At 49.2% G+C, this 27994-nt stretch overlaps 2 protein-coding genes across 2 annotated transcripts in view; both read right to left on the bottom strand.

Moving 5' to 3' along the window:
• Positions 1-27686, bottom strand: ALDH2 (aldehyde dehydrogenase 2 family member). Its single transcript, XM_042911754.1, is given in 14 exon segments — positions 1-438; positions 2499-2613; positions 3935-4092; positions 5770-5934; positions 8356-8540; positions 9109-9150; positions 9153-9210; positions 10882-10995; positions 11431-11559; positions 12026-12137; positions 14261-14340; positions 15430-15570; positions 16578-16682; positions 27463-27686. Coding segments are annotated over 14 exon segments (1551 nt in total). The 5' UTR covers positions 27577-27686; the 3' UTR covers positions 1-405.
• Positions 1-27994, bottom strand: part of LOC122204271 (60S ribosomal protein L6-like) — a 738693-nt gene that overhangs the window by 556073 nt on the left and 154626 nt on the right. The gene's annotated exons all lie outside the window — the stretch shown is intronic.

Genomic DNA, 27994 nt, shown 5'->3' with positions numbered 1-27994 from the left:
TGAACAGCAGCATTGTTTTTAATGAATTTGAGGCCAGAATACAAAGCAAGATGCTAGCTGTTGCTCTGACTTGTTAGTACAAGTGTCAACAATGGCTTTTTGTGCCCCCGTTTAAGGCGAGTTACAGAAGTGTATCAGATGGACAGGATGAGACACTCGAATCTAGTTTGGAAAAATCAGCCTGAAAGCTAGCAGTATTGTTGCAGTTTAAAGGGCTTCCCACATACTCTTTGCCTCACACCCACCCCATTTATCACTTCAAATTCTGGGACTTTCTTGGTCAAGAGATTTTGTGGGAGAATTTCTTTTTTGAGACTTTTAGCGTGCAAGGTCATTTTCCTGGTTTTGCTGCCGACGTCCTTGATCTCTCCACTGCTGGATGAGTGGGGAAGTTGGCACAGTTCTTCAGGAGTTCTTCTGAGGCACTTTGATCGTGACCTGTAAGAGGGGTGCAGAGCAGCTGTTAAATCTTCATGCTTCCCTCTGATGTATAGGCGCTCTCAGCAGGGTGTGGCCAAGGATGAGCACAAGGGCTTTCTTCACTCTGACATCTTGATGGCCACTGGCCAGTCCCAGGAACACAGCCAGGGCTATGTTCTGTGGGACATCACTCCCTGCCTCCCCTTCACCCACTCATTTTTGATTGTCGTGGGGCAGAAGAGGGGGGAGCTGCTGTGGCATCTAGTAGGTGGAAGTCAGGAATGCTCAATGAACATCCTACCCTGCACAGGATGCCCCACAACAAACAATGACCCGACCCCAAATGTCTGTAGTGCTGGGGTTGAGAGACCTTGATCTAGATCCATGTTTTCCTCAAAAAGAATCAAAGTAAGGAAAAATATAACGTGCTGAAGCTCGCAGGTGCCTCAATGTGTCAAGTGGAAAGATTCCAGATTCAGATGGATTTGGGGTCAAATCCCAGCTTTATCCCCTCCTGGGCAAGTACTCCACCTCTGTGTGCCCCGCTTCCTAATCTGTAAGATGGGATAACGGTTCTCTTTCGTGGGGTTGTTGTGAGCACCGAATGAGATAATGTGCATAAGGAAGTCTAGCAGATTCTGGCACCAAGTAATCACTCAGTAAACACGAGTTCAAAAGAAGACATTTTCTTGGCAGTCCCCAGGCAACTTCAGACTTCTGAAACGTTTTTGAGCCTAATCTTGTTAGGAGCATCACTTGAGTTCCCAAAGCTCAGAGCACAGGGATCTTTATCACGAGCACAAAGCCTAGGGCCCGGCACGGGCTGAACCAGCTTTGCCGCCTTCACCTGCAGCCGCTGACCCTCCAGCCATCAAGTCCTGCTACTTGCCATTCTCTCCAACACCCCAGCGCCCTAGGCCTCCTGTGTCAGCGGCTTACACTTGGATTCCAGCATGAACCACCTCAACGCAAGCCTCTTCTGGGCTCTCCCCCCAGCCTCCAGTCAGTCCGTAGATACTGCAGCTCCCGGGTCTCAGTCCTAGCACCCCCTACACCACACCTAAATCATCCCATCATCATTTTGAGGAACGGTTACAGACCAACGTCTGTAGGTTCAAACCTGGGTCTCACCTCTTGTGTATATGGGACAATTTTAAATAAACAAGGAAACGTGTTGATTTTATTCCAGTGAGCTTTGAGAACACAAGTTGTGGCTTACTAAACTGAGTACTGAGACCGCTGTCTGCCCTTCTCACTCTGCTCCCCCTGGCTGGTTTGCTTGCCCTGAACCTTCTCTTTCCCAATCCTGGGAAGGCCCTACTCAGCCCATTTCTCTTTTCTTTAAATATTACTTGTGAGTTTGTTTTCTGGTTAAACTGTAATTAATGTCCACTGTAGAGAAAATTATTTTCACTTTGGTGCCTTTTTTTCCAGTCTTTTCCATAGTAAATAAAGGTACGCGAGTACCTTTAAATTATATATAGCCTTTAAACTGGGCTTATATTGCATGTATTACTTTGTATCCTGCCTTTTCATTTTAAAGGATGATGATTTTCCATGTCTGATATCCTACAAAAATATTTTTACTGGCTACTTAGTACACCATGATTTGGGTGTTCCGTAATTTATTGGGCATTTAGTCACATCTGACTTTTTCATCTTTGAGAGCTAATGTGGTGATGAATATTTAAGGATTAATACTTTCCTTGTACTTCCGATTAGCTCCTCCGGCTCTATTCCTATCATTGACATTATGAAATCAAAGGATATTGGTAATATTTATGGCCCTTGGTGTCTAATGCCTCATAGCCTGATTCTCATTAGAAGACTTTCCCCACTGCTTTGGACCACAGGATCTTTCCTTCCTTTCAAGTCTTGCAGAACTTGACGTAGAACAAAGCCTAGCAAAGGACTATGTAGGCGTAGTGGTGGCCGAGTCCCAAGTTATTTCTCACAAGACACAGCAAACACTGGGTGTTCACCCTCTTCTGTGGCTTCCGTGGCTTAAAACAAGAAACTAGTAACAAGTAGTGATGGAGTCTAGCGTGAGGGAGAGCTGAGAGGGCACCCATACTCACCGTTTTCACTTCAGTGTATGCCTGCAGCCCATACTCTCCTAGCTCCCGGCCATTCCCGGACATCTTGTAGCCTCCGAACGGTGACTGGGCCCCAAACACATCATAGCAGTTGACCCTATAATTTGAAACAGAATTTCAGAAGTAACTGTTGGGATATATGTGTCATACCCCTCAGACCTGAATTTCCCTAAAATGTTATTGAGGGAAAATGGATGGGTAGAACCATAGTAATAACCAGCCGTGTAGGAGCCAACAGCAAACCACATGAAATAAAGCCATAAGTCGTCATCCTTTGTGATGTGGTCACAGATGAATGTCAGGAACAGGGAGCACCACATGATAGCTTCCCATTTTAATGAGTAATTTTTGCTAATTAGATGCTAAGCTCTTTTTGCAGTTCTTAAAAATTAAATTTTAATTGAATTTAAAGTCACCACTTTACACAATTCAGTGGATTATAGCAGATTCAGTGTTGTGTAACCACTAATTCCAGAACACTTCTATCACCCCAGAAAGAACCCTTTACCCAATAAGCAGTTATTCCCCATTCCCCTGCTCTCCAGCCCCTGGAAGTCCTAATCTACTTTCTGTCTCTATGGATGTGTCTGGACATTTCATATAAATGGATTCACACAACATGTAGCCTTTTGTGTCTGGCTTCTTTCACTTAGTATCACATTTTCAAGGTTCCTCTATGTTTATAGCATAGATGAACCACTTCATCAGTGGTGGTAGTATCAGCACTTTATTCCTTTTTATGACTCAATGATACTTCATTGTGTGGCTAGACATTTTATATATCCATTCATCAGCCGATGGACATCTAGGTTGTTTCCACCTTTTGGATATTGTCAGTAATCTAGTATGAACATTCGGATACACTTTCTTGTGTGGATGTATGCTTTTCTTTCTCTTGGGTATATGCCTAGGAGTAGAATTGCTGGGTCCTATGGTAATTCTACATCTAACTCACTGAGGAGCTGCCAGACTGTCTTCCGTAATGGCGGCAACATTTTACATTCCCACCAGCAATATGTGAAGGTTCAAATTTCTCTACATCCTCATTAACACTGTTTTGTTTTTTTTTAAAATAACAGCCATCCTAGTGGGTGTGAAGTAGGTGCTTAGCTCTTAAGACCACTATTACATAGGTGTAGACACTCAGCTCTGATCTCCTACTCTTGTTCAGCTTAGTAAGGAGCCCCCAGTCATCCATCTGCTTGCCCAAGAACAAAGCTGCATGGGCCTATGTACTGGAGGGAAGTTTAATCTCCTAGAGGAGAGGGGATGGGAAATCTCTGTCTGCTATACCACACCCTGACCCAGGAGGAACTGAGCCCAGCATCCCAAATTCTGGGATGTGAGCACTAAATTCCAAAAAACCCTGGCTTGGGGATCCCTGCCTGGGCTGTAAGGGGCTGCTAGGAGGCTCTTACCACACAGTGCCAGCCTGGAGGGCTTGGGACAGATAATTGGCCTTGTCCAAGTCCTTGGTGAAGACAGCTGCAGCCAGCCCATACTTGGAATTGTTGGCTCTCCCAATGACTTCCTCTATGGTCTTGAACTTCAGGATCTGCATCACTGGCCCAAAGATCTGTAGTACAAGAGTGGACAGTGGAAGGGTGGGGCAGACATGGAAACCAGCTATGCAGCTTTCCAGTGCTGAGCAGATGATTGCTCAAGCCCCCAGAGATACCCCAACAGTTCCACAGGGAGACCACAGTTCCCAAGCTCAGTGAAACACAAAGGTAAGAAAGCTAATGGGGATTGGTTACCTTCTATACACCACGTGCTTAACATAGCCTATCTTATTTCTAAACAATCCTGCAAGGCAGGGGTTCCTGGCATGTTATATGTAGATTTAGTTTCAAAGAATTTGTATCAGTTGTTCAGCAAGGCACATGCCAGAAGCTGAAGAAGTAACTGTGAACAGAACAGTGTCTGTGCTCTCAAGACATCCAGGTTCATCTTGTACTTTCCCTGACCTGTTCCTGGCATAAACCATTTCTTCAAGGAATGCCGGTTCTCTTTAGTGGAGAATGAGATTCAAAAACCAAGACATGGGGGCCAGGTGCGCTTGCTGCTGTCCAGGTGTGGCCACTGTCAGCCCTATCAGGGCAGGGCACTGGAAGGAGGGGACTAGAAGCGATCCTGATGTAATCGATGGTTTGAAGGCAACCATTAACCGGCAGTGTGATGGGAGCCCACAGGAGCTCCCAGCCTGACTGAGTGCAGAGGAGGGGTATCAGGGGAGGCTTCCCAGAAGTGACAGCCAAGCTGTGATACAACAGGAACAGAAACTGGCCAAACCAGCGTGCAGGTGGGTAGCAGGGAGGAGGGAAATGGAGTTCCAGGCATAAGCACACCCAGCGCCCATCCTCGTGAAATCCCACTTTCCATTAATAGGAAGCAGGACTTCTTGAAGAAATGGCTGATTCCAGGACTGCCTGGTGAGTGTAAAGACGGGTGGGAGAAGAGTGCCAGGAGCTCATCATGGTTGGAGCAGGGCTGTGAGATGGGGCATCATGGAACTGGCAAAGGAGAGGCACCCCCCAACCCTTCTGGAAAATTGATATTTGAGATTTCAGAAAAGGCATCAAAGTAGTCATGATGGAAAAAGAGGCAGAACTCTGTTGGACTTTCTTACCCTGATTTTGCATTTTAATATTCTTTTATTTTGAATTATATATGAAAGGGGAAATACTTTCCCTGCATAAAGCTGCTAAGAGGCTTAATCCGAGGGAAGCGGAGCACGTGTGAACCCCATGAGGGCAGGGAACACATCTTGGAATACCTCTGAATCTCCAGGGTCTGTAAAGAGCCTGGCACGTAGTAGGCATTCAATAAATACTTGTGAAGCGAATGAATGAATGAGACAGAGCTGCTGCCCTGTGCTCAAAATGAGTGCCGAGGGGGAGATCATCAGGAATCTTGCCGTGTGGGGAAGTCACAGCCCTTTGGTCTAGTCCACTGTCCTGCTTATATGAAGATCATAAAAGGGCTGAGCAAAATCATTCCTTGACTCCTGGCTCACAGGGAGCAGAACACAAAGGGCCTGGAGGCCATGCAAGGAAATTTGGAAGTTCTCCCCAACAGTGGATGGAGGTGGAAGAGGAGAGTGACCAGATCAGATGGAGTTGTAAATAATTTGTCTTAGGCACAGAGCCAGGATTTGGCCCAAAGCCAGCAGAAGGATCATGGTATGAAGATGCCAGACTTAAATGTCTATTTCTCCTAAAAACATTCCCCAGAGTGCTGGCCCCATGCTAACCTCCTCCTTGGCGATGGTCATGCCGTCTTGCACATCTCCGAACACAGTGGGCTGGATGAAGTAGCCACGGTCAGCAGCCGCCCCTCCACCACACAGCAGCTTCGCCCCCTCCTCCTTCCCAGATTTGATATAACCGAGGACCTTCTGAAACTGAGTTTTGTCCACCTGCAGGGGCGGGGGGGGGGGGGGGTGGAAAGGCAGGAAGAAGACCCAAATTTCAGAGACGCTAGGGCCAGACCTCTCCTACTTCTTCAGGCTTCTAAGTGCACAGGCAGTGGGACAATGGGCCAAGCTTAGGAATAAGCAAGGCACAGGGAGGAACTACAAAGGGCCAAAAAACATAAGAAAAGGTTCAACCAGCCTCATTGAGCCCTCAAAGAAATGCATATCAAACCAACCCATCGTTTATTTTCCAACTCTGAGGTTACTAAGAATTTAAAATAGTAAGAAAAATACACGTGCTTGCTTTGGCAGCACGTAGACTAAAACTGGAACAATAAATACATCAACAATAAATACAATCCTATTTTTGTTAAACATACAAAAATGTAACAGGGGGGTTATCTATGGGGAAAGGACATGGAAGGGGGCCACGGGGGTCTTATTTTTTCCTTTAAACACTTTTTATTAAAATTTCTATACAAGTTTGTATTACCCTACTAATTAGATAGCCACAAACGACAAAGAAAAATGAGAGAGAAAAAGAGATGTTGGGATTCATAGCAGCACTATTCACAATAGCTGAAAAGTAGAAACAACCCAAGTACCCATCAGCAGATGACTAGATAAAGAAAATGCGATATGTCTATACAATGGTATATTATTCAGCCATAAAAGGGAATAAGCTATCAAGTCACAAAAAGACACGGAGGAAAGCTAAATGCACATTGTTAAGTAAAAGAAGCCAATCTGTAAAGGTTATATACTGTATGATTCCAGCTGTAGAACATTCTGGAAAAGGCAAAACAGAGACAGTAAAAAGATCGGTGGTTGCCTAGGGTTGCGGGTACAGAAGGCATGAATAGGTGGAGCACAGGGGAATTTTAAGGCATTGGAACTATTCTGTATGATACTGGGCCGGTGGATACAGTCTTTATACCTTTGTCCACACCCACAGAATGCAACACCAAGAGTGAACCCAAAGGTAAACTACGTTCTTTAGTTAACAATAATATATCACATTGGCTTGTCAGCTACAACAAATGTACCACACGAGTGCAAGAGGTCAAGGTCAAGAATCAGGGAAACCAGGGGCGTGGGCTGGGGAAGTGAAGAGGTATATGAGAATGCCGTACTTTCTGCTCATGTTTCTATAAACCTAAATGGCTCTAAAAAATTGTCTGTTAATTAAAGGAGGAAAAAAAGGCTGCCTTGGCCAGCCCTGGAGCCTGGGGAGTGGACACCAGCAGCACACACCTTCAGGGGGATGGGGCCTGCAGAAAGGCACGCGTGGACCCCAGAAGTGGGTGCAAGGACCTGTGGGAGCCAGGAGCACCCCTGACCCTGTGGACTCCTCCCTTCTGGGGGAGGCCAGTGCATGACCCTGTGGAGACAGAGCCCGAGACAGGCTGGGTCTAAGGATAATGCTGGAAAAAGGCCCAGGACATGAGAGGAAATGGTGGGCAGAGGCACTATAATTTTTTTGTTGTAATTATTATTGACTATAGTTTTATTGGTTAAAATGAATACATGTTCCTGGTTAAAAAAAAAAAAAAAAAAAAAAAAATATATATATATATATATATATATATAATTTCACTTTATATTCTTCTGAGCTATTTGGTTTAAACAAACGTACATATATATACATATATATATGTTCAGAGATGTTCAGACATATATATACATATATGTATGTTCAGAGAACACATACATATATGTTCAGATATATACATACATATATATATATATATATATATATATACATACACATATATATATGTACGTTTGTTTAAACCAAATAGCTCAGAAGAGTATAAAGTGAAATAAAGTCCCTCTGCTACCCATGCCATGACCCTCTGTCCCATTCCCCAAAGATAACCACGGTTAACAGATACCTGTGTGTCCTTTTAGTAGATGCATTTTTATGGATGGCCAAGGTCTTTTTTTGAGAGAGAGAAAATGAGAGCAGGGGAGGGACAGAGACACAGGAAGACTAAGAATCCCAAACAGGCTCCATGCTGTCAGCACTGAGCCCGATGCGGGGCTCGATCTAATGAACCCGTGAGATCATGACCTGAGCCGAAATCAACAGTAAGATGCCTAATCAACTGAGCCACCCAGGCACCCCAACACGCATTCCTTTTTACACAGACATTTCTAGTACTTATTATGTGTAAGAAATTTACATATTGCTTTCCATTACTAATTTCCACTTCAAAGCCAGCCTGTGAGTCAGGAAAGGTGGTCGTTATGGATGAGCAAACAGTGGCTCAGAGAGGGTATGTGGCTTCTCAGGGACACACAGCTGGTACATGGCAGAACTGAGACTTGAAGCCAAGGCTGCCTGCCTCTGCGTTTGAGACCTTTGCTGCTTCTCCATGCTAACTCTGGACACCCTGACCCACCTGTAGCAGCTGGGCTCACCTGTGGCCCCTGCTCCGTCTGGCTGTCAAAGGGGTTCCCAACTACACGAGACTTGGCCCGGGCGACACTCCGCTCCACAAACTCAGCATAAACATCTTCTTGCACAAAGGTCCGGGAGCCCGCACAGCAGCACTGGCCCTGGTTGAAGAACAGGGCAAAGTGGGCCTGCTCCACGGCCCAGTTCACTGTGGGGGGCAGAAAGGCAACCATGAGAAGAGACAGAGGACAAACCTTGCCCCAGGGGCTGCCTACCCCCTTAACCCGTTCACGCCACCAATAGGACCCTGGGCCCACAAGACAGACCTGATCTCTCCCTTCTTGGGGTGTGGACACCCAGCACACAGTCACAGAAAGAGTGGCAGTCACAGCTCTCTGTGGTAACAGACGAGGGCGGTGGGAGGACTGACCCAGCCAGCCTACAGCACTCGGGGAAGGCAAATCGAGGCACCAGGCAGGACCAGGAAAAGGGAGGAAATGGAGGAGGAGCAGTCTGGCCCAAGAGAAAGTGTGCAGTAGGGTTGGAAACGGAGCAGCCCAGCTCGGCTGGGTGACGGAGCAAAGAGGGGAGAAGCCAGGGAGAAACCGGGTCATGCGGGGTGGAGGGCCACACTGTAGACTCTGACTTTCATCCTGAGGCCCGGGGGCCAGAAACCGAGTCCAGTGGGTACTGACGCTCATAGAAGTGACTGGAACCACAGTATGGACAGCCAGCGGCTGCCTTCACCCCACACCTGCTCCCCCCAGAAGACTTACTGTCTGCATCCGACATAATGATATTGGGGCTCTTTCCCCCAGCTCCAGGGTCACTCTCTTGAGGTTACTGCTCCCTGCAGCAATCTGGATCAGGTGGCCAACCTGTGCGGAAGCAGAGACCCAGACAAGCTCTCGATAGCAGGAAAAAAAGAACCACATGCTCTCCTGGACACAGGCCGAAGGATCCCACAACTTGAGGGAGCAGCTGGATTACAAGAGACCAGGAGAATTTCACCAAATCTATTCACTTACCGCTGCTGCCCCATGCTTCTGAGCTCCTAAGAGGACAGTGACTGTGACCGCATGAGCAGAGTCACTACTTGTGGCTTCCACATGCTGAGCACGGCCTACAAACCAGACACTGTGCCGAGTGCTTTGTGTTTGTAAGTTCAATCCTTGCAGTGAACTCAAAGATAGACAGGACTCTTTTCCTTGATTTAGAAATGTGGGCGCTACGGCTCAGAGTGGTCAAGTCACTTGCCCTAAGTGGTAATGTGGCATTAGAACTCACACTCGGGCAGCGTGAATCCACCACCAGTTCGAACCATTATCCTGTCTCCTTCCCACAGTGTTGTGAGGGTGGTCCCCCAGCCCATGGCACACTCTGTGAGGGCAAGGGTGGGATACTTCTCACTTCCTTATTCCCAGAGCCTGGCACAAAGCCGCCCTGAACCTATATGAATGAACACATGCATCTCTGTCAGGAAACCATCCCCTCTGCAAGAGTCTCAAGATTGAGGCATAAATGTAGGCACTAACAAAGCAAACAAAGAACCGGGACCGTATTACCTCGGCATCATTTCTGCCCTCCTGGCATTGCCATCACTGCGTACAGACTGAATATTTGAAGGTGTCTTTTTCTCAGGGGGAACTGCCTGAAGAGCATGTTCATTACATTATTCAGTGTGCCTTCTCTGAAGTCATGCACTGAACCCTCCCAAGAATTCAAGGAGAGGAAAAAGCTCCAAGTTCCTCTTTAGAAGGAATTCTGTCCCTGCTTCGAAGGAGATGATGTGTAGGGAATCCCCAGACACCCTGCTTCTCCAGGGCCTGGCACAGAGCAGCATAATCCCCTTGCTCATTCATTCATTCATTCATTCACTTATTGAGCACTTGCTCTGAGCCAGACCTTTGCCCAGCACTTGATAAACTTCATCTTACTGGTTCCCATCCTAGGAGATGGGTGCCATTCTTCTCCCCATTTTACAGATGAGGCGGAGGCCGTGGGAGACTAAGTGACTTGCCCATGATCACACAGCTGGCAAGTGCTACTGGAACAGCAAGACTCCGAAGCACATTATCGTCCCCACTACACCATACAAACCGCCTCTACCGCCTAGATATTGCCATCCTCATTTTAAAGACAACAAATGGAGCCCCAAAGACATTCAGTGAATCGCCCCATGTCACAATGGTGAGGCTGGGATTGGAACTCCTGTCTTTCTGAAGCCCATGCTCTGTAACTGTCAGGGCAGTGCTGGTCAAGGAGCCTGACACAGCTGAGGGGCTGGGCAGGCAGTCACGGAGTCTAGACGGTCTCGGCGTCTTTATTCCACGCATGATGCTGGCCCTGAAACAGCATCCAGAGCGTCAACCAACCCACGAAGGGCTCCACTCTGACAGTCACTGCCCTCGCTCAAGCTACTCAGGGGCAGTCTTGGGGGACCCCCCACCATGCATCACCCAGAGGCTAATCTTCAATGCTGCATCCTTGAGGACAGTGGGAACTTGGGCCAAATGTACCACACGCTTGAGATCCTGGTGGTGTCTTACCTCAGTGGAGCCCGTGAAGGCTACTTTGTCCACATCCTGATGGGAGGCGATGGCAGCCCCAGCTGTGGGGCCAAATCCAGGGATAATATTGACCACACCAGGGGGAAAGCCAGCCTGTATGCAAACAGCCAGGGACACTTGGAATCATTCTCCTGCTCCAAAGGATTTGGACAGAAGGACAAACACCCCTCCCAGAGAGACTAAAGCAGCCAGCCTGGTACCCGAGGAAGCAGATGCCAGTCTTGTGGGGTACTGCTCAGGAATTCCAAATGGCACGGCAGAGAACCTGCTATTGGGGGTTCCCTGTGGCTGTTGCCTCTTCTCGGTGGCATTCACTCAGAAAATTTTTCATTCTTCAAAGGGGTCTGGCAGTGAAACTGTACCGTAGATATAAGGTGAGGGGGCCATTTTGGCTGATCTGTGATGAGGTGTGGGGGTTGGGGAGGGCTTGGTCCCTGCTCTACAAATACCCACCCTCCTAAGAACCCCCCCAGGAGCAAGTCTGTACAAGGGCATTCAGAGGTCAAGACAGACACAAACCACACACACCTCCTTAATGAGGTTGGCCACGTAGAGGGCGGTGAGTGGAGTCTGCTCAGCCACCTTCATCACAACCACGTTTCCGGTCGCCAGGGCTGGGCCCAGTTTCCAGGCTTGCATCAGGAGCGGGAAGTTCCACTGCAAGAAAAAACAGCCGCTCCTGGAACCTCAGCTGAGGGCTGCAGCGGCCCGTGAAAGCGGCAGCCCAGGTCATGGAAGCAGCACTGGCATCTCTGAGCCCCTGGAGCTACCCCCACGACTCAACTGTGAGTTTCAGACGGATGGACACAGCAGGTGGACCAGAACACAGTGACTCATGCTCGTTAGAGCTTTCTCCATACTAGGCTCTGTGCTGAGTTGGTGTATCATGTCCCCAGTGTCCCTTCCGCTTTTCAGGTAAGGAAACCGAGTCTTGGGATAAAGGATTTGCCACGGATGGCAGTGCTGGTTGGCTTTTTAAAGCCTGTGTTCTTAGCCACCACCCAGGCCACCCTCTGACATCACCCCGCAGACACCCCGCCTTTGTAATTAGCCTGTTGGGATCGCTGCATCTCAAGGCATTCCTGATAAACCTTCATTTGTTTATTATGAAGCTGGCACTCACCGGAATGATCTGCCCGCACACCCCGACAGGTTCATGGCGGGTATAACTGAAGAAGTCCCCATCGATGGGAATGGTTTTCCCATGGTACTTATCAGCCCAGCCAGCATAATAACTTAAAAAAAAAGAAAAATCCAAGCTTAATCAATGACAGTCAGGGACCCCTGTGAACCCTGGCAGAAAGAGAAGATTCAGACCCAATTAAGTCTTTCTGGTAATTGCTCTTACTCTTGGCTTATCTCCAGAAACACTTAAATAGCTTCAAGGGGCACAGTAATCCACTCTGGGTAACTAACCTCTAAACCTCAGAATCACCTAGGTTGCTTGTAAAAAACACCACGTTCCCGGCACCCACTTCCAACCTACTCAATCTGGAGCGCTGGGGAGTCCCAGGAGTCTGTATTTGTAAGAAATAAACCAGCCCAGCACCACAGATTAGCATGAGAGCCATGGACTGAATCTGGTAGAGAAGTGCAAACCTATCCAATAGCTGGTACTTCCTGTGTGCAGAGCCCCAAACTAAGGCTGGGGGAACAGCCACCAGAAACAAACCCTCAACTGGCCCAACCCCTTGGAAAGTTTACCACCTAGATGCACAGGGACACAGGGGCAGAAAAGCCCAGCAGATTAGAGCAGGGGAGAAAGGAGCAGTGTGTTTCCAGTACATAATGATTAAGTTTTCAGGGCAGTAGGAAAAACGAGAGAAGGGGAAAGATGGAATGTGCGGTAACAGGAAGAGTTTTGAAATAAATGTGACTGCCAGGGAGAATCTGAGCCCCAGGCTGACCTGGCTTTGAACACAGGTCTGTGAATCTGGGGAGAAACGCAGCCAGGGAGTTACCAATCTATACAAGGGAAGGCACGGCCGCTCCCTTCCCACTAGCCTGTATTACATGGGTTTTCAGGCCTCAGAACGGTTACTTAATCAGCACAAAGGCATATTCCTAAAATCAGGAAGGCATGGGACTCTGCCCAAGCTTCAGCAGGCTGCTCTCTCTGGGACACCCTTGCAGAGTGTTCTAATCTTGCCACTCCTGTCATTTGGAACTGGAAAATTCTTTGATGTGCAGGCTGTGCGGCGCACTGTAGGATTTTTAGCAGCATCCCTGGCCGCTACGCGCTAGATGCCAGTAGCACCCTTCCCCCCATGCTGGGACAAGCAAAAATGTCTCCAGACATTGCCAGCTATCACCTGGGAGATGTGACTACCCTGGTTGAGAACCCATCGTGTTGTACAACCCCCACTTTTCTGGCACTGCTTCTTCCCCTCTTTGTCCCCAGCGTCACAGGGGGAGCAGTCCCCCCGTGCACAATGATCTGTCCACCCGGACCACAACTGATCAGATTCAAGGCCAGCCAATCAGGGTGGCATCTGGCACCTGAGTCTGGCATTAGACTTTGGCACTTGGCAGGAATTCGGCATTTGGACTAAGGGATTGCGGTGTAGTCTGGTAGGATCACGCATACGGAAGCAAGCCCACGTGCGGGAAGCCGGCCTCCAGCACACAGACTGACCCTGAAGGAGGCGAGAGGTAATCGAGAGAAGGATGAAGCAAGAGGGCCAAGATGCGCCATGGTGATGCTCAGCGACCTTCTGGATTCAAGACCCCCAACTCTCCACAGTGCCCAAGGTAGGCTGAGTCTACTTGTTAAGCTACAACCCAAAGGACCCTCACAAAGCTCTTATTCCTCAGCCTGCACTTCTTGGTCATTAGGATGTTTGATTAAACTAAACTCAAAGCCAGCGAGAAGGAAATAATAAAGACTAGAACAGAGACAGATGAAATCGAGAACAGGAAAACAACAGAGGAAATCAACAAAACCAAAAGTGGGTTCTTTCCAAAAGTCACCAAACTGACAAAGCATTTGCTAGACTAAGAAAAAAAGGTAGAAGACACAAACAACTGAAATCACAAATGAAAGCAGGGACATCGCCAGATAAGAGAATGTGTAAGAGAATGTGAACAATTGCAGCCAACAAACGAGATAACCTACATAAAATGGGCAAATTCCAACTAACGTACAAATTACCAAAACCGCCTCAAGAAGGAAGAGAAAATGCTTATGAGTAAATTACAGTTTTGAAATCGAGGGATTTTCTCATAAGACAGAGTCTCATAGAACATGTTTCTCCAACTCCTGTGATCCTTTTACACATTATTATTCAATTTCTCCCCCCGCAACACTTGCTCCCCTGTGGCACAGCCAGAGCAAAGAACAGGAAGCCCGAGCCCATACCGGAGGCATTTAAGGACCATGTCCAAATCCACCAGGTAGGAGATGACGTAGGGCTTGCCGTTATCCAGCGTCTCCAAGGCCTGAGAAGAGAGAACGATGAGCACAGAACTGCAGGCACAGGACTGCCTTAGAGCACTCGCAGTAGGGGACGACCAGCACTGAAGCTCAGCATGGATCAGGGCTGACAGCCACTTTGTGCCATGGAATGCCGTGGCATTTCTGGCCCATCGCCTCTCCCTCTCCAAAGACAGGAAAGTGAGGGGTGAGGAGGGAATGGTGCACGAACAAGCACACGTTTCCAGGTTCTGCTGTAAGCCACATCTGAGCCCTTGCTGGGAATAAGAGACCCACATGGGAGCTGAGAGAGCAAAGTGCCAGTGGGTAATGGTGCGAATCATCAATCACGAGCTAGAAAGGGGAAACCAGGCTGCCCAGCCCAGTCTGAGAAGCACCCTTTAGGGTGAAACTGGAAGGACATGTAGGAGGTAACTAGGCAAAGGGAAAGGTACAACTGATGACAAAGGGAAGAGCACCCCAAGCAGAAGGAACAGCATGTGCAAAGGCCCTGATGCCTCAAAGAAGCCTAGCAGTCGGGAAGTTGAGGGAAGGCTGGTGAGCTGAGCTGTAGGCGGGGGGGGGGGGGGGGGGGGGTGCCCATAGTCCGGCATGAGTTGGGAGACGGAGTCAGACCCGGCAGGGCCTTGTAGACCACGTTGAGAGAACAGGAGTTTATCCTAAGGATATAGAGGATGCCATGGAAGGCTTGAGACCATGGTATAATTTACTTTCTAGAAGGTTCACTTTGGCTGCTCTTTGCAGATTGGATTGGGGAGAGGCAAGGATGTTGCCTCCTGGTTTCTTCTGCTTCTGGCAGCCAGAAAGAAGGCCTGCCATACGGAGGGGCTGTGAGAACAGTGTCCATCCCTGGGGGTCTCTGGGAAGGCTCCCCTGTGGCTCCCCTCTCCCTCTCCAAGTCTCCTCCTTTCTTAGCCATCATAGGAGACACTGAGAGGCTGGTTGGTACAGGGGTGGTACAGGGGTGTATCCCAAAGGTGTCCAGCCTATGCCATTCTGACCAGTTACATGTCAGCAATGCAACCCCCTTCCCAGCTGTCCATGAGAAGCCCGTTCACCATGTGGGATGAGAGAGGAGGGGGCTGAGAACTCACTGCCAGGTAGGTCCGGTCCCGCTCAATCAGATCAGCCAGGCGGTTCAGCAGGCGGCCCCTATCGGATGCGTCCATGCGGCGCCAGGGTGAGCCCCGCTGGAAGGCGTCCCGGGCAGCCTTTACTGCCTTGTCCACATCTTCCTGGAAAACACCCACCAGGGCAGCTCAGGCCTTCTCGGTGAAAACTGCCTCCAATTACCACGCACCCTGCTGCCAAGCAACACCCAGGGGGCTTCAGTCAATGCCTGTGTGGAAACCTGCCCCAAACAGTCCCTCCCCACCACGGAGGGCTCTCTGCCTGACAAGCTTCAGACTCTCCCTTCCAGAAGTCATGGAGGAAATGAGGACCCTGATAGTTTCCATTTCTGTATTTTCTTTTTTTATTTTTTTAAGAGAGTATATGAATATTTTAGATCTGCATCTTCATTTTTTTTAATGTTTTTTACCTTGAGAGTGGGAGAGAGGCAGAGAGAGAGGGAGAGAGAGCATCCCAAGCAGGCTCTGTGCTATCAGCACAGAGCCCGATGTGGGACTCAAACCCATAAACCGTGAGATCATGACTTGAGCCAAAACCAAGAGTCAGATGCTTAACTGACTGAGCCACCCAGGCACCCCGACCGTTTCTGTATTTTCATTTCAGAGTCCCCAAAAGTGTTCTGGAGAGAGTCATTCAGGGGCCAGTGCTTAGAATTTGATCATTTCCCCCCCTCCTGCTAAGAAAGCAAGCCCAGCCAATAACCATCCCTTCTGAGATGACTGGCAGTGTCCCCCAAGTGAAGGTTTAACCAGCTTCCCCCTTCTTGGGGAAGCTGTAAAATAACACAGCTAGCATTTTTCGTATAGGGAAATGTATATCAGGAGGCTGGGAGCATGGTTTTCATTAATATTAAACATACTTAGGGATGCCTGGGTGGCTCAGTTGGTTGAGCGTCCAGCTCTTGGTTTTGGCTCGGGTAATGATCCCAGTGTTATGGGATTGAGCCCTGCGTTGAGCTCCGCACTGAGTGTGGAGCCTGCTTGAGACTCTCTCTCCCTCTCTCTCTCTCTCTCTGCCTCTGCTCCTTGACCCTGTTTGCTTGCTGTCTAACTTAAAAATAATAAGCCATCCTTGCCCACCCATGCCCTGAGGGTAAGTCACCAATTCTCACCTTGTCTCCTTCAGCTACCTGACAGATGATTTCTCCAGTGGATGGATTGACGGTGGGGAATGTTTTCCTGCTGACAGCATCGTGCCACTCATTGTTTATGAAGATCTACAGAGAGAAGGAAGAAAGTTCTCAGGACCAGTTCTCAACCCAGTGCTGAGAACCACCAATTTTAAAAAAACAAAAACATCAGAACAAACCTGAATTAGCCTCTCAGAGTGATGTGGCGTGAGGTTTAAAGGCCAGCCTTGGGGACCACCAAGTTGGAATGCCCACTCTGCCAAGGGACTTGGGGTGAGTTCTTGGCCTTGGTTTCCCTGATCTGGGAAATGAAGGGAATGCACTCCTACCTTATCAGTTATCTGTCTCCATTGTTGGGTCACATCTCACAACTCAAGTGGCTCACACGACTTGTTATTTCCTTACAGTCATGCCCACTGACTGCGCTCAGCTGCACAGGGCTCAGCTGGGCTCACGTAGGGGCTTGCAGGGCAAAGGTACCCAGGACTGGGTACCTTTCAGGAGGAGGGCTCTGCACTCACAAGGCCTCGTTTCTGCCACCAAACTCCACTGGGCAGTGTGAGTCACAGGCCCAGTCCGGACCTTGGGGAGGGGAAGGAGCCTTCACCTTGAGAGAAGCAGCAAAGAATCTGCAACCTTCTTTCCTCTACCACACTACGGCACAGGGCTGTTATTCAGTAAATATTTAGTGAACACCAACAACGGGCCCTGCTCTAAGGCTGAGGACACAGTGGAAACCCAACCCAGTAAGGACCTCTCTCTCACGGGAGCTGGTGTTCTGGTGGGCACAGACAGTAGAGAAGCAATCAGATACACAAGGCAACCTCAGATTGCAGTGGTAGGTGCACAGGAGAAAATGAGGATACAGAGAGGGTCCTGAAGTGGGGGAAGATAGGGAACTTCGGCTGGGATGGTCGGGTGGGTCTGAGGAGCAGATATTTCACTGGAGCCCTGACTGATGAAAAGGAGCCAGCCACGGGAAGAATGGGAGGATAGGCAGTCCAGGCAGTAGGAACTGCAAGTGCAAAGGCCCTGGGGTAGGAATTAGTCTGGTGCATTTGAGAAAAAACAAAAGTGGCCAGAGTTACTGGTGAACCAAGAAGAAGTGCTAGGAGATGGGGTCAGAGAAGGAGTGTGGGTCCTGCGAAGCCCTCAGTTCAGCGCCTGGCAGCAGCCTGGCAGCAACCGCTGTTTTCTGTTTTCGCTGTTGGGAGGTCTAACAGCAACCAAGTGGAGAAAGACCACATGGTTTTATGAAGTCAATGGCAGGGAGATGGAAGCCTCTCCATTCACTCAGAGAAAGGACCCTTGCCCAAAGCTGCTTAATTAAGTGCCAGAATTTTCTCTCTGTTTCTAACAGCCAGCTGATGGCTTCAGGGGATAACAGGGAAGAAATCTCGCAGCAAGCTGTTGTTCTCCTGCAGGCTGGGGAAACTGGTCTGGTGAGGGGAGGGGGTATTTTGTCACTTTCCCAGGACTGCGTAAATGTCACAGTCAGGGTGACCGTCAGTCCAAGGCCACTGTGCCTTCCTTCCTCAAGGGCTCTCCTTGGCCCCAGCATCCCAAAATGGCCTGGCTTAGGACCCTGGGGAGTCATCTCCAAGTTACTCTGGGCCACAGTCCAGGACCACAAACGAGACCAGGCCACCAAGCAAAACGTGGAGTCTGGTTCGTGCCAGGGCCAGAGATTTCAGGACCAGCAGGCTCCGGGGAGGTCTGGACCAACCTTGTGGTCAAGAGCAGGGTCAGGACGAGCACCGGATGAATCTGGGCTCTTTTTTTTTTTTTTTTAACTTTTTTTTTTAATGTTTATTTCTTTTTTGAGGGAGAGAAACAGAGCATGAGTGGGGGAAGGGCACAGACGGAGAGGAAGACATAGAATCTGAAACAGGTTCCAGGCTCTGAGCTGTCAGCACAGAGCCTGGTGCCGGGCTCAAACTCAGGAACGGCGAGATCATGACCTGAGCCGAAGTCGGGCACTCAACCGACTGAGCCACCCAGGCGCCCTGAATCCGGGCTCTTTTGATCCTTGTTGTGTCGCACGGGGCAAGGCATTGCTTTTGCTTCCTTGTCTGCAGAGTGGGAATCATTGCAGTGGCCCTCATCACGAGGCACGTGAGGGCTTCAAGCATATGCACCGAGCTTCGCATGGAGTTAAGTGTGCAATGCTGGTGCCGGTGGGAGTGGGCGCAGGAAGGAGCCGGTTAGGAAAGGTCCACCAGGGGTCACGTTCCCAGGCTCAAATTTGGTCTTTTGGTGGAATCTGCAGCTGTGCACCTAAGTAAGAGGCTCTTGGCATCTGGCAGGAGCACACAGGTAAACATCAGCTGGAGTCTCTGGAAGTATGTTCGTGTGGTTGGTTTTGCATTAGTTGGTTGATCGTTAATCTGGAGGGAACTGAGACCTTTATTGCCGAGAAGCAGGCAATGGGTAGTTTCCAGTGGAGGGAAGGGATGTGGCAAAAAGAATTCTGGGTGACTGTGAGTTCAAGTTGGACACGGCCACGGCTGGCCACGCCCTGCATAAGTGCTTCCCTGAGAACCGGCTTCCTCCAGTCAGAGCCCAGGTCTGCCTTCAAGGAGGCCAGAACTCTTGTTTCTTAATCTCCATCTTCACGGTTTACATACTGGCCAACAGCGGGTTTGATTTTGAGGTTTTATTCTGGGTGGCGTAAAATGCACCAACCTCTAAGCCACACAGAATCTGGAATCTCGGCTCTGCCCCTCATCTGCTGTGACCTTGGGCTTCCAGATTGTTTCATGGGTCCCTGGGGAGAAGGTGTGTGGGGGCAGATGTGAGGATTCAATGCATCAAGGGGTGTAAAGCCCCTAAGCCAGGAGCCCGCCCGCACACAGTGGATCTTACCACAGCAGCCACTGCAACATTACTCTAGATCCTGTGGTGCTCTCAAAGATTTTTGGGATTTGTATTATTTCCTGTACCGCGGCATACTAAATTAGTTTGTCCTGAAAAAGTTTTAATTGTCATTTTGCAAAGATCAGGAAGTAGAAAGCAGAGACTGGGCCAGTCAGCTGCTCTCCTAGTCCTCACCCCCTCCTCCCTGTCCCCCGAATCTTAGACTGGGACCCTGGGAAGACCACTCCCGGGCACCTGTTTGCCTTTCAAAGCCCTGAATTGCTGGGTCACTTTCCGCTGTTGAATTTTCAACAATCCATCCTGCCTTCTAACTGATCAAATAAGCCGGAATCTGCCTAGCAGGAACCTAGAATCTTCCTTCTGTTTAGAATTCCCATTTCCCTCCTCCTAGAGCCAGACTTCAGTGGCCTCCCTGACCTGCCCTCCAATGGGGACGGATGGGCCTCTGCCATAGTTCTGCTTCAAGTGAGGAGAGCCTCACAGCAATTTCATTTATGTACGCATGAGGGCGGACATCAGGGCAAATGTTTCATAACCTCCTGGCCCAAAACCCAAAGCTTCACTTCTCTAACAGGCTTAACTATTAAGCCTGGGGGGTGGGGATGGGGGATGGGGCTCTCCCAGCTCACACTTCCTTATGCGAGCTTCTAGAAGCAGAGCAATATGCAGAGTGATATCCCAGTGACATTAGGAGCTGACACTTTGAATCTGGACTGCTGGCAAAACTCATAGAGCTTTTCCATCAACATGCTTTATTTTCTACACATTTTAACAGACACATCTCCCTTCGTTTTGTGTAAGTTGGGATTCATCATCCACGCAGTCGAAAGTTTTAACAGAGTGCCATCACCATGCTGAGCACTGAGTGAAAAAGCATCCTGGCTCCTTGAGCTAAAAAGTCCTGGGGAGGAGAGACACCATCTACAAGCCCACAGACAAAGCGAGAAGCAGAAACAAACAGGCGACAGTGAGGAACAGACCAGGAAGTCAGATGGCACCTGAGGGGGGCGCCTGAAGGCAGAGCTTGGGGATAGGAGGAACCAAAAGGGCCCCCTGGCTGCAGAGTGAGGGGGCAGGACAGCAGAGGGGGCTCTGGATCCCACCCACCGTGTGCAGGCGGCTGTGCTGGTGTTAGGGGTGCAGAGAGTACAGGACACACGTGCGAGCCTCCATGCCGTGTGGAGATCATCGGCTCTCCATTTCTTAACTTGCTTTTCTCACATTACTCCACAACCAGATGGCTCCATTATTTTAAGCAACACAGCATTCCTCCACAGTTTACATAACCATTTCCTACGCGTGCACTTTCAGGACAGATTCCACTATTCCCAACGATGCTGCTGCAGCAAACATCCTTGGACATGTACCTTTGTGAACTTGGGACAGATTACTGTACAGACGCCAAAACTGCTGAGTTAGAGGATTACACGATCCTTGGCCGCATCCAGAAACTTGGGTGGTGTGGTGAGTGCCCAGAAGTTGGGGCAGGGACAGCAGAGGTGGGACCCCAGGGAAGAGGCTTAACCAAGGTGAAGACAGAGCACTATTTCAAAGCCACCTCCACCCCATGGCAGTGGACAGTCATAATCTGCCCAAAGTCTCCAGTAAGAGGTTAAATGGTGTTCAGTAGCTCCAGTTTAAGGAGGCAGGATGCTTTGATGGATCAAAGAACTGGGGATCTGTTACCTGGGAAATCTGCATCCCTGGAATATGTTACTTTCCCCAAGGGTGAGGGAGCAGATGGGGTGGTTCTCTGTCTTGGGGAGACTCGTGCTGGCATTTGCTTTTCAGTGGCAGTTAGGTAACTCATGTCCGATAGAAAGCAGATGCTATCTTTTCTATTACAAGATCCTGAGAAAATAAGTTCAAGACAAACACTGAATGCCACACACATTCACGTTTCTCCACATAATCCTCTAGAAACCTCAGGGTCAATTTAGAATTAAGGTCAAGGGCAGCGACCTCCCTTAGACTTGCTGGAGACATTCTGGCTCCTGACCCCAGCCCTCTCCTCCCCTCCTCAGCTCCCAGGGTCTTTCTTTTTTTTTTTTTTCTTTTTTTAATTTTTTTTTTAAATGTTTATTTATTTTTGAGAGAGACAGAGAGAGAGCGAGGAAGGGAGAGAGAAAGAGGGAGACACAGAATCTGAATCAGGCTCCAGGCTCTGAGCTGTCAACACAGAGCCTGATGTGGGGCTCAAACTCACAAATCGTGAGATCATGACCTGAACCGAAGTCAGATGCTTAACCGACTGAGCCACCCAGGCACCCCTCCCAGGGTCTTTCCTTATGCGTTCCTGGATTTTTTTTCACCACTTCCACGATGGGAGGCTTGGTTCTACTATGGACTGTCTGCCATGCAGGCATGGTTTCAACTTGTTGATATTCTTTGGGCTTATGATTTGGCAAACCCCTATCTTGCTGCAATCACTTCCCTTGTTGGGACAATTTTAGCACTCCCTGCATGTCTCCACATTCTTATTCACATTAACTCCCAAATGCTCTGAAAATACCCCTCCTAAGTGGAAATACTGCGTTTCCATTCCTTGCTCCTGGAACACGAAATTACAAACACAGTTTCATAAATGGCAACCATTCATGCCTCCAATAAATATTTACTGAGCAGCAATTATATTCTGATCTCGGTGCTAGGTGCTGGGTATATACATGTGAACACAAACACGGCACCTGCCTCCTAATTTCAAATATTCCAAGCCAAGATATTACAAAGATGTGAATATCTACATCCTTGTTTGACCACAGGGCCTGGTCACGAGGCAGCACAGCATGTGGCTAAGGGCATGCATGTCAGAGTTGGACCTTGGTTTCATACTTACTACTTAATGTGAACATGACCTCCCTGAGTCTCAGTTTCCTCATCTGCAAGATGAGGTACTACGACACCTGGTTCGTACAGTTGCCGGAGGGATGAAAGGTGAAAACGTAGTTACGTGTCCTCAGCACAGGGCCCGAAAGATCCTAAGTGATCAGTAACCATGATTATTCAATCAGGGGAAACATACACATGTCCACAACACACATACCTGTCCTTCCAACTTGACCTCAATACCATAAACTTTCTTGGAGTCCAGTCACCTGTAACTCAGTGTGTTCCCACAGATTCTGGGGAGGCAGGAGGTAATGAGAAGCATTTGTATTCACTCATAACAGAACTGTTGTTAAAAGCAGAAGAATCTAGGTAGGTCTGGTAAAATCCTCTAATTCTCTGGGTTGCCTGAACCTATTATTGCTACAAAAGATCGTAAAACTCCTACACAAGCAATAAAACCAGTATGATCACTGTGGAGATATTTCACTTGATTCATTCAGCATAAAAGCCACCTCAAACCACTGCCTAGCCCAACACAGGTTTTAGCTCATTATGTAAGAATCTCCCAAGGAAAATCAAATTCCTATTCTGTATATATTCTACCTGTTAGCAGTGATTATCTGCAGGTATGAGATAATCAGAGGCCTGTCACTTTCTTTTTTCTTTTTATGTTTGCTTACGGGTTACTTACTTTTAAAGAAACAAAATATTTAAAGAAAGCCAAAGTTCCCTATGGTCACTGCCTGCTAGCAAATTCCCTATGCAGCACCCCTCCCCCCCCCACCGCCCTCACCCCTGGCACTCACCCCTGGCACTCACCGCCCTCACACCAATGAGCTTTTTCCTTCCTGTACATTTTTATACATTTTATATGGAGATAGGTCTATTCACATTCAATGTAAAGTTTGGGGTAGTTTTAATTAGTTTCATTCCCCCCCCCCCTTGAAACATTCATTGTTTTTCAGGCCCATTATTCATACAGCTCTAGCTAATTCCTGTAACTAGCACATGCATTGAATTATTCCTCCCTGTAACTATAACATATGTTGTTCATCTGCCTCCCTATGGATGGCAAGCTGGCTTCCTGAGTTTTTTGCCCATATAAACTATGTGACAATGAACATCTGTGCATGTCTATATATATTTCCAGTGAGTTTCTACCTCACAGACCTCTGTAATGTTTGACTTTTTGTACTGAGGATGTATTAATATTGTAATCAGAAAATTCTATATAATAGGGAGATCCTTTCTTAATTTCCTTGTCAGTTCTCCCTTTAGTTCCTGAGTGTTGTGGTCAAGAAGCTAAGAATAGAAGACACAAACTTAATTCACCCCAAGCCCCCATTTCAGCTTTCCCACAACCTAACTCAACCCTTCAGAAAACAAGTTACAACTACAACAGCACCCACATAATGGAGTTACATCGCATTATCTTGTAAGCTCAACAGCATCACTGTTCTCACAGCTTTTACTTATGGCTAAATAAATATGGAGGCACAGGGAGCCATGAGCCGGGCATTTGCTAAGGGCTGTATCAGGATGACCCCACTTCATCCTCACAGCAACCCTATCTATGATGTAGATGGGATTTTTACCCCATTGTACAGGTGTGGCAGCTGAGGTACAGAGCTCAGCTCTGTACCACCCTCCATATCGCCCTGTTCCCTGCCGTATTTTTCTCCACCGCACTGATTGCCTTGGCCACATTATGCATTTCCCTTGTCTGTCTCCACCATCCAGGCCACAAACTTCCCACAGGCAGGGATTCCTGTCTGTTTTGTTTATTGGAACTGGGAGTACTCACAAAATGTCTGTTGAATGAATGAACCTGCCCAAGTCAGCACTAACGGGTGGCAGGCAGTCTGAGTCCAGAGCATAACATGGTATCTAACAATATTCTCTTCTTCATTATTATTATCAACCAACGTGGGGAGTCAGGAAGACGGCGGAGTAGGAGGATCCTGAGCTCACCCTGTCCCACAGACATACCAAGAGAACAGCTACATCTATTCAACTAACTCTGAAAACGACCTGAAGACTGGTAGAACAGACCTTCCACAGTTTGTCATAAAGAGGAGGCCATACTGAAAAGGGCAGGAAGGGCAGAGACACGGGCACCATACCCCTGGCGAGACTCCCACAAACAGAGGGACACCACAAGCACGGAGAAGCAAAAACGAGAGATCAGATCCTACACCAGGCACGCCCGGCACCGGGGTCTAACATTGGGAAGACAAGTCCCCATAGTATCTGGCTATGAAAATCAGTGCGGCTTGACTTCAGGAGCTTTTAAAATCCACAGAGCTTAACTCGGCATTTTATTATCAACCAACACGAATTGGTGATGTTGAAGATAGAAGTATTAGTCACACTCCATCCAGAGAGGTAACTTTGCTGAAGCCACAGTCCCTTGGGTTTTCCTTTAAGTTGTCTTCCGAGATCTTAATTACTCTCCAAGTCAGGAAAGAAAAGAATGAAAATGAAAATCAGTTTATTGACAGAGATGTGTCCCCAGAACTGCCAAGGATAAGAAATGTTGGTCTTCAAGAAACCTGGCCATCAATCAGTTTCCCCTACAGGTCCCTGCTTGTGAGCTGGGGAAGGAGAATGTGTCCTGAAATCGTCCTAACCCAACCAGTAAATCTACCCCACCCTGCAATCTCACCCAAGACAAGTAGAGGCAAGAGGACCCCAGGAAGGTGGACCAAACCACCCCCCTCAACTTCTTTCAGATTGAGAAAAAGAGGTGACAAGGAGAAGACCTGTTGCCTGACCCCTCTTACCCATCCAGATGAGACCCAACAAGCCTGAAATACGACATTTCCCCCAAAAGCCCAAACACCTCCCCTCCCTGCAGATGCCCTTGGCAAGAAAACCGCCTGTTGGAAGAACTCCTTTTTGGGAAACTCAACTCCAGAATAGTTGAATGAACTTAAAGGATCCAGCAACACCTCGGAGAAATGTCCAGGAATATGATCTACTTTGTACTTAGAGCCCCTGGCTCCTAGAGACAGATTTTTCAGATAAGGCTTTGGCATGCTTGCCAGCAGGTTGGCAACAACTTAACACTGAAAACAGCCCAAGGAACTTTAAGAATAGCCAGTTCCAGCATGGTGGGATGCTTTGCAACCTTTGGGAAGAATAAACAAGATATAAATGTACTAATTGAGAAAGATAAGTCAGGTACACTGTTCAATGAGACAGTGCTTCAGTACAGTAAGTGCTAGCATCTCATTTATGTAAAAAAAAATCTGGTGCATGCTGGCTCATGTGCGTGCGTGCGCGTGCATGCACACACACACACACACACACACACACACACACACACACACACACAGAAAATACAAGATCACAGACCTAGGTGTTAACAGTGCTCTTGGAGAGAGTGGAATGGGGTCTGGGAGAAGTTTTACGGTACTCAGCATTTTTGCAGTGAGCAAATGTTACTTTTATGATCTCAAAAAATGTGATAAAGAAAAGCAGCTGTGGGGAGATTTCACTCTTCTCCCCCCAACTTACATCCCCAGGCTGAATCTGGAGAGCAGGAATCGTGCTATCTACCAGTCCCACATGCATGTACATTTGAAGGCCATTCCCTCACCTCCACGTGACCACGGAGGAGGAAGATCTTAATTAGATCTCCTGCCCACAAAGGCTTGGGAGGCTGACAATTTTCCCTGAAGGATATTTCTGCATGATCTTTTTGATGTTCAAGTCTTCCAAGCATTAGCTCCTCATTAGGCAGCTTACCCAGAAAGAACAAGCACTGCTGCATTTGGGGCCTGTGTGATGCAAAAGGAGTTTTATCTCTTGTTTCTATTGCCTCGCCAAAGTGACCATTTGTAACACTCCTTCCAACATACAGCTGAGCCTTTAGCCACCACCTGTGCACAGATCTGCAGCCCCGCTCCGGGCCAGACAAGCAGGTCCGCAGCTGAAAGTGAGTTGGCCAGGGACTGGCTCTACAGCACCCTACATCAGCAGTGACCCCTGAGTTCCAACCCTGAGTTGCATTCTGTAGTAGCACAGAATGTTCTGGGTAGAGGCTTTCTCTTGGGATTGATTCTAGATGTGAACCCCAACTTTGACACTGGACAGCCCATGAAACCTCTCTGCAACTCAACCTTGTTTGTTCACCTGTAAAACGTCTGCGATCACGGTACCCACCTAACTCGGCTGTTGTAAGGCTTGAGCGGTATAACGAAACGGCGGCAGGTGCAAAAGCTGTACACAGAGCACGGGAGCTGTTACTGCTGTTAAGTGCTTACCAAGCGCATGAGGCCCCGGGGTTGCCCTCTGACCCACTTCCTACTTTTCGGAAGAAACTCCGGTTCACAGAAGGGCAGTTTGCTGCACCTACAACACACACTCTTTTCATAATCATTTCCTTCTCTGTGAATTCCAGCACTTTACCCAAACTCAAACATCCAAAGAGAAAATATTCCAGAGTCCTGCTCGAGCAAGGAATTGGCCTCTGGGAATCAGTGTTACCCAGGAAAGCCTCTCCTTGGTTTGCTGGAAGAAAGCCAGCTCCTCGGAAGGCGCGGACACCCTTTGGGGACTGCACCCCGGAGGCGCGAGTCCCGCACTCTTTCCCAGTTCCCAGCAGTGGACAGGGGCTCTCCCCGCCCTGCGGCCTTGCCTTTTCCCTAGCGAATGGGTGAACTTTGGCTGAAAAGGGCCTTTTCCTTTTGTTTTTCAGTTCGGACTTCCTTGGACGCGGGCAAGAATTAAGGATTCAGAAATAACCACGGAAAAGACAGAAAAGCTCCTGCTAAGAGGGACTTTGGTGGACACGTCTTCCGGGTGGGTGGCGAAGGCCCTGTGCAGACACCGCGGCGACTAAGAGGCCGGGAGGGATGGGGGGGTTGGGCGAGAAAATGGAACCAAGAGAACTGGCGCAGGAAAGCGGCCGGCGGCCGGACGAAAACAAGTTAAGTGGCCGAAGTCACATCTGGATAATGAAACGGGGGGCGGGGGCTGCCAGAGGCGGTGAAGGCGCCAAAACGCTAGCGGGGAGGGAAGGTGTGCGTAAAGATCAAGCGCAGCAAACCCCTCGAGCCCCAGCTGGGTAAACGGGAGCCGGAAGAGGCCCAGAGCCTTCCCAGCCGGCGAGCGCCGTCTCCGCGAGGGAACAAAGCCCCGGGGCCAACGGCCTCACCTGGTTGTAGAGGACTTCAGGCTGCTGGTTGGGGGCCGGTACCGCCTGGGTGGCGGCGGCCGACAGGAGGCGGCGGCCCAGGCGGGGCCCGAGACTGGCAGCGGCGCGGAACATGCTGCGGCGGGAGCGGGCGCGCGAGACGTTGCGCGGGCAACTTGGACGAGGCTGCCGGCTGGGGCGGTGGGGGGAAAAGGGGGTCGCGGCGACCGCGACCTCTCCCCGCCCCCGGCGCGGCCGCCAATGGGCAGGCGCGAGGAGGGGCCGAGGGGGGGCGTGTCTGCCACCGCCCCCGGGTTCCTGGCGGAGCTGCCCCGCGGCCCACCCCCTCCCCCTCCCCCCCTAGGCCCTGGGCTGATCCCCGCTCCGCACCCCTTGGTGCACCGCTACTGGCCCCCGCGTGCGCGCCGGATGTGTGGACTCACCCGACCTTGCGAATTCAGCGCGCATGGACCCCCTAATGTGTTCCCTAACCCTGACGTGGACGGGCCTGATCCGGAGCGACCCTGGCCCTGACTTCTGGGGGCTACTCTAA

This window comes from Panthera leo, chromosome D3 (assembly GCF_018350215.1).
Source record: "Panthera leo isolate Ple1 chromosome D3, P.leo_Ple1_pat1.1, whole genome shotgun sequence".
NCBI lineage: Eukaryota > Metazoa > Chordata > Mammalia > Carnivora > Felidae > Panthera > Panthera leo.
This window is presented reverse-complemented; position numbering and strand designations above follow the sequence as displayed.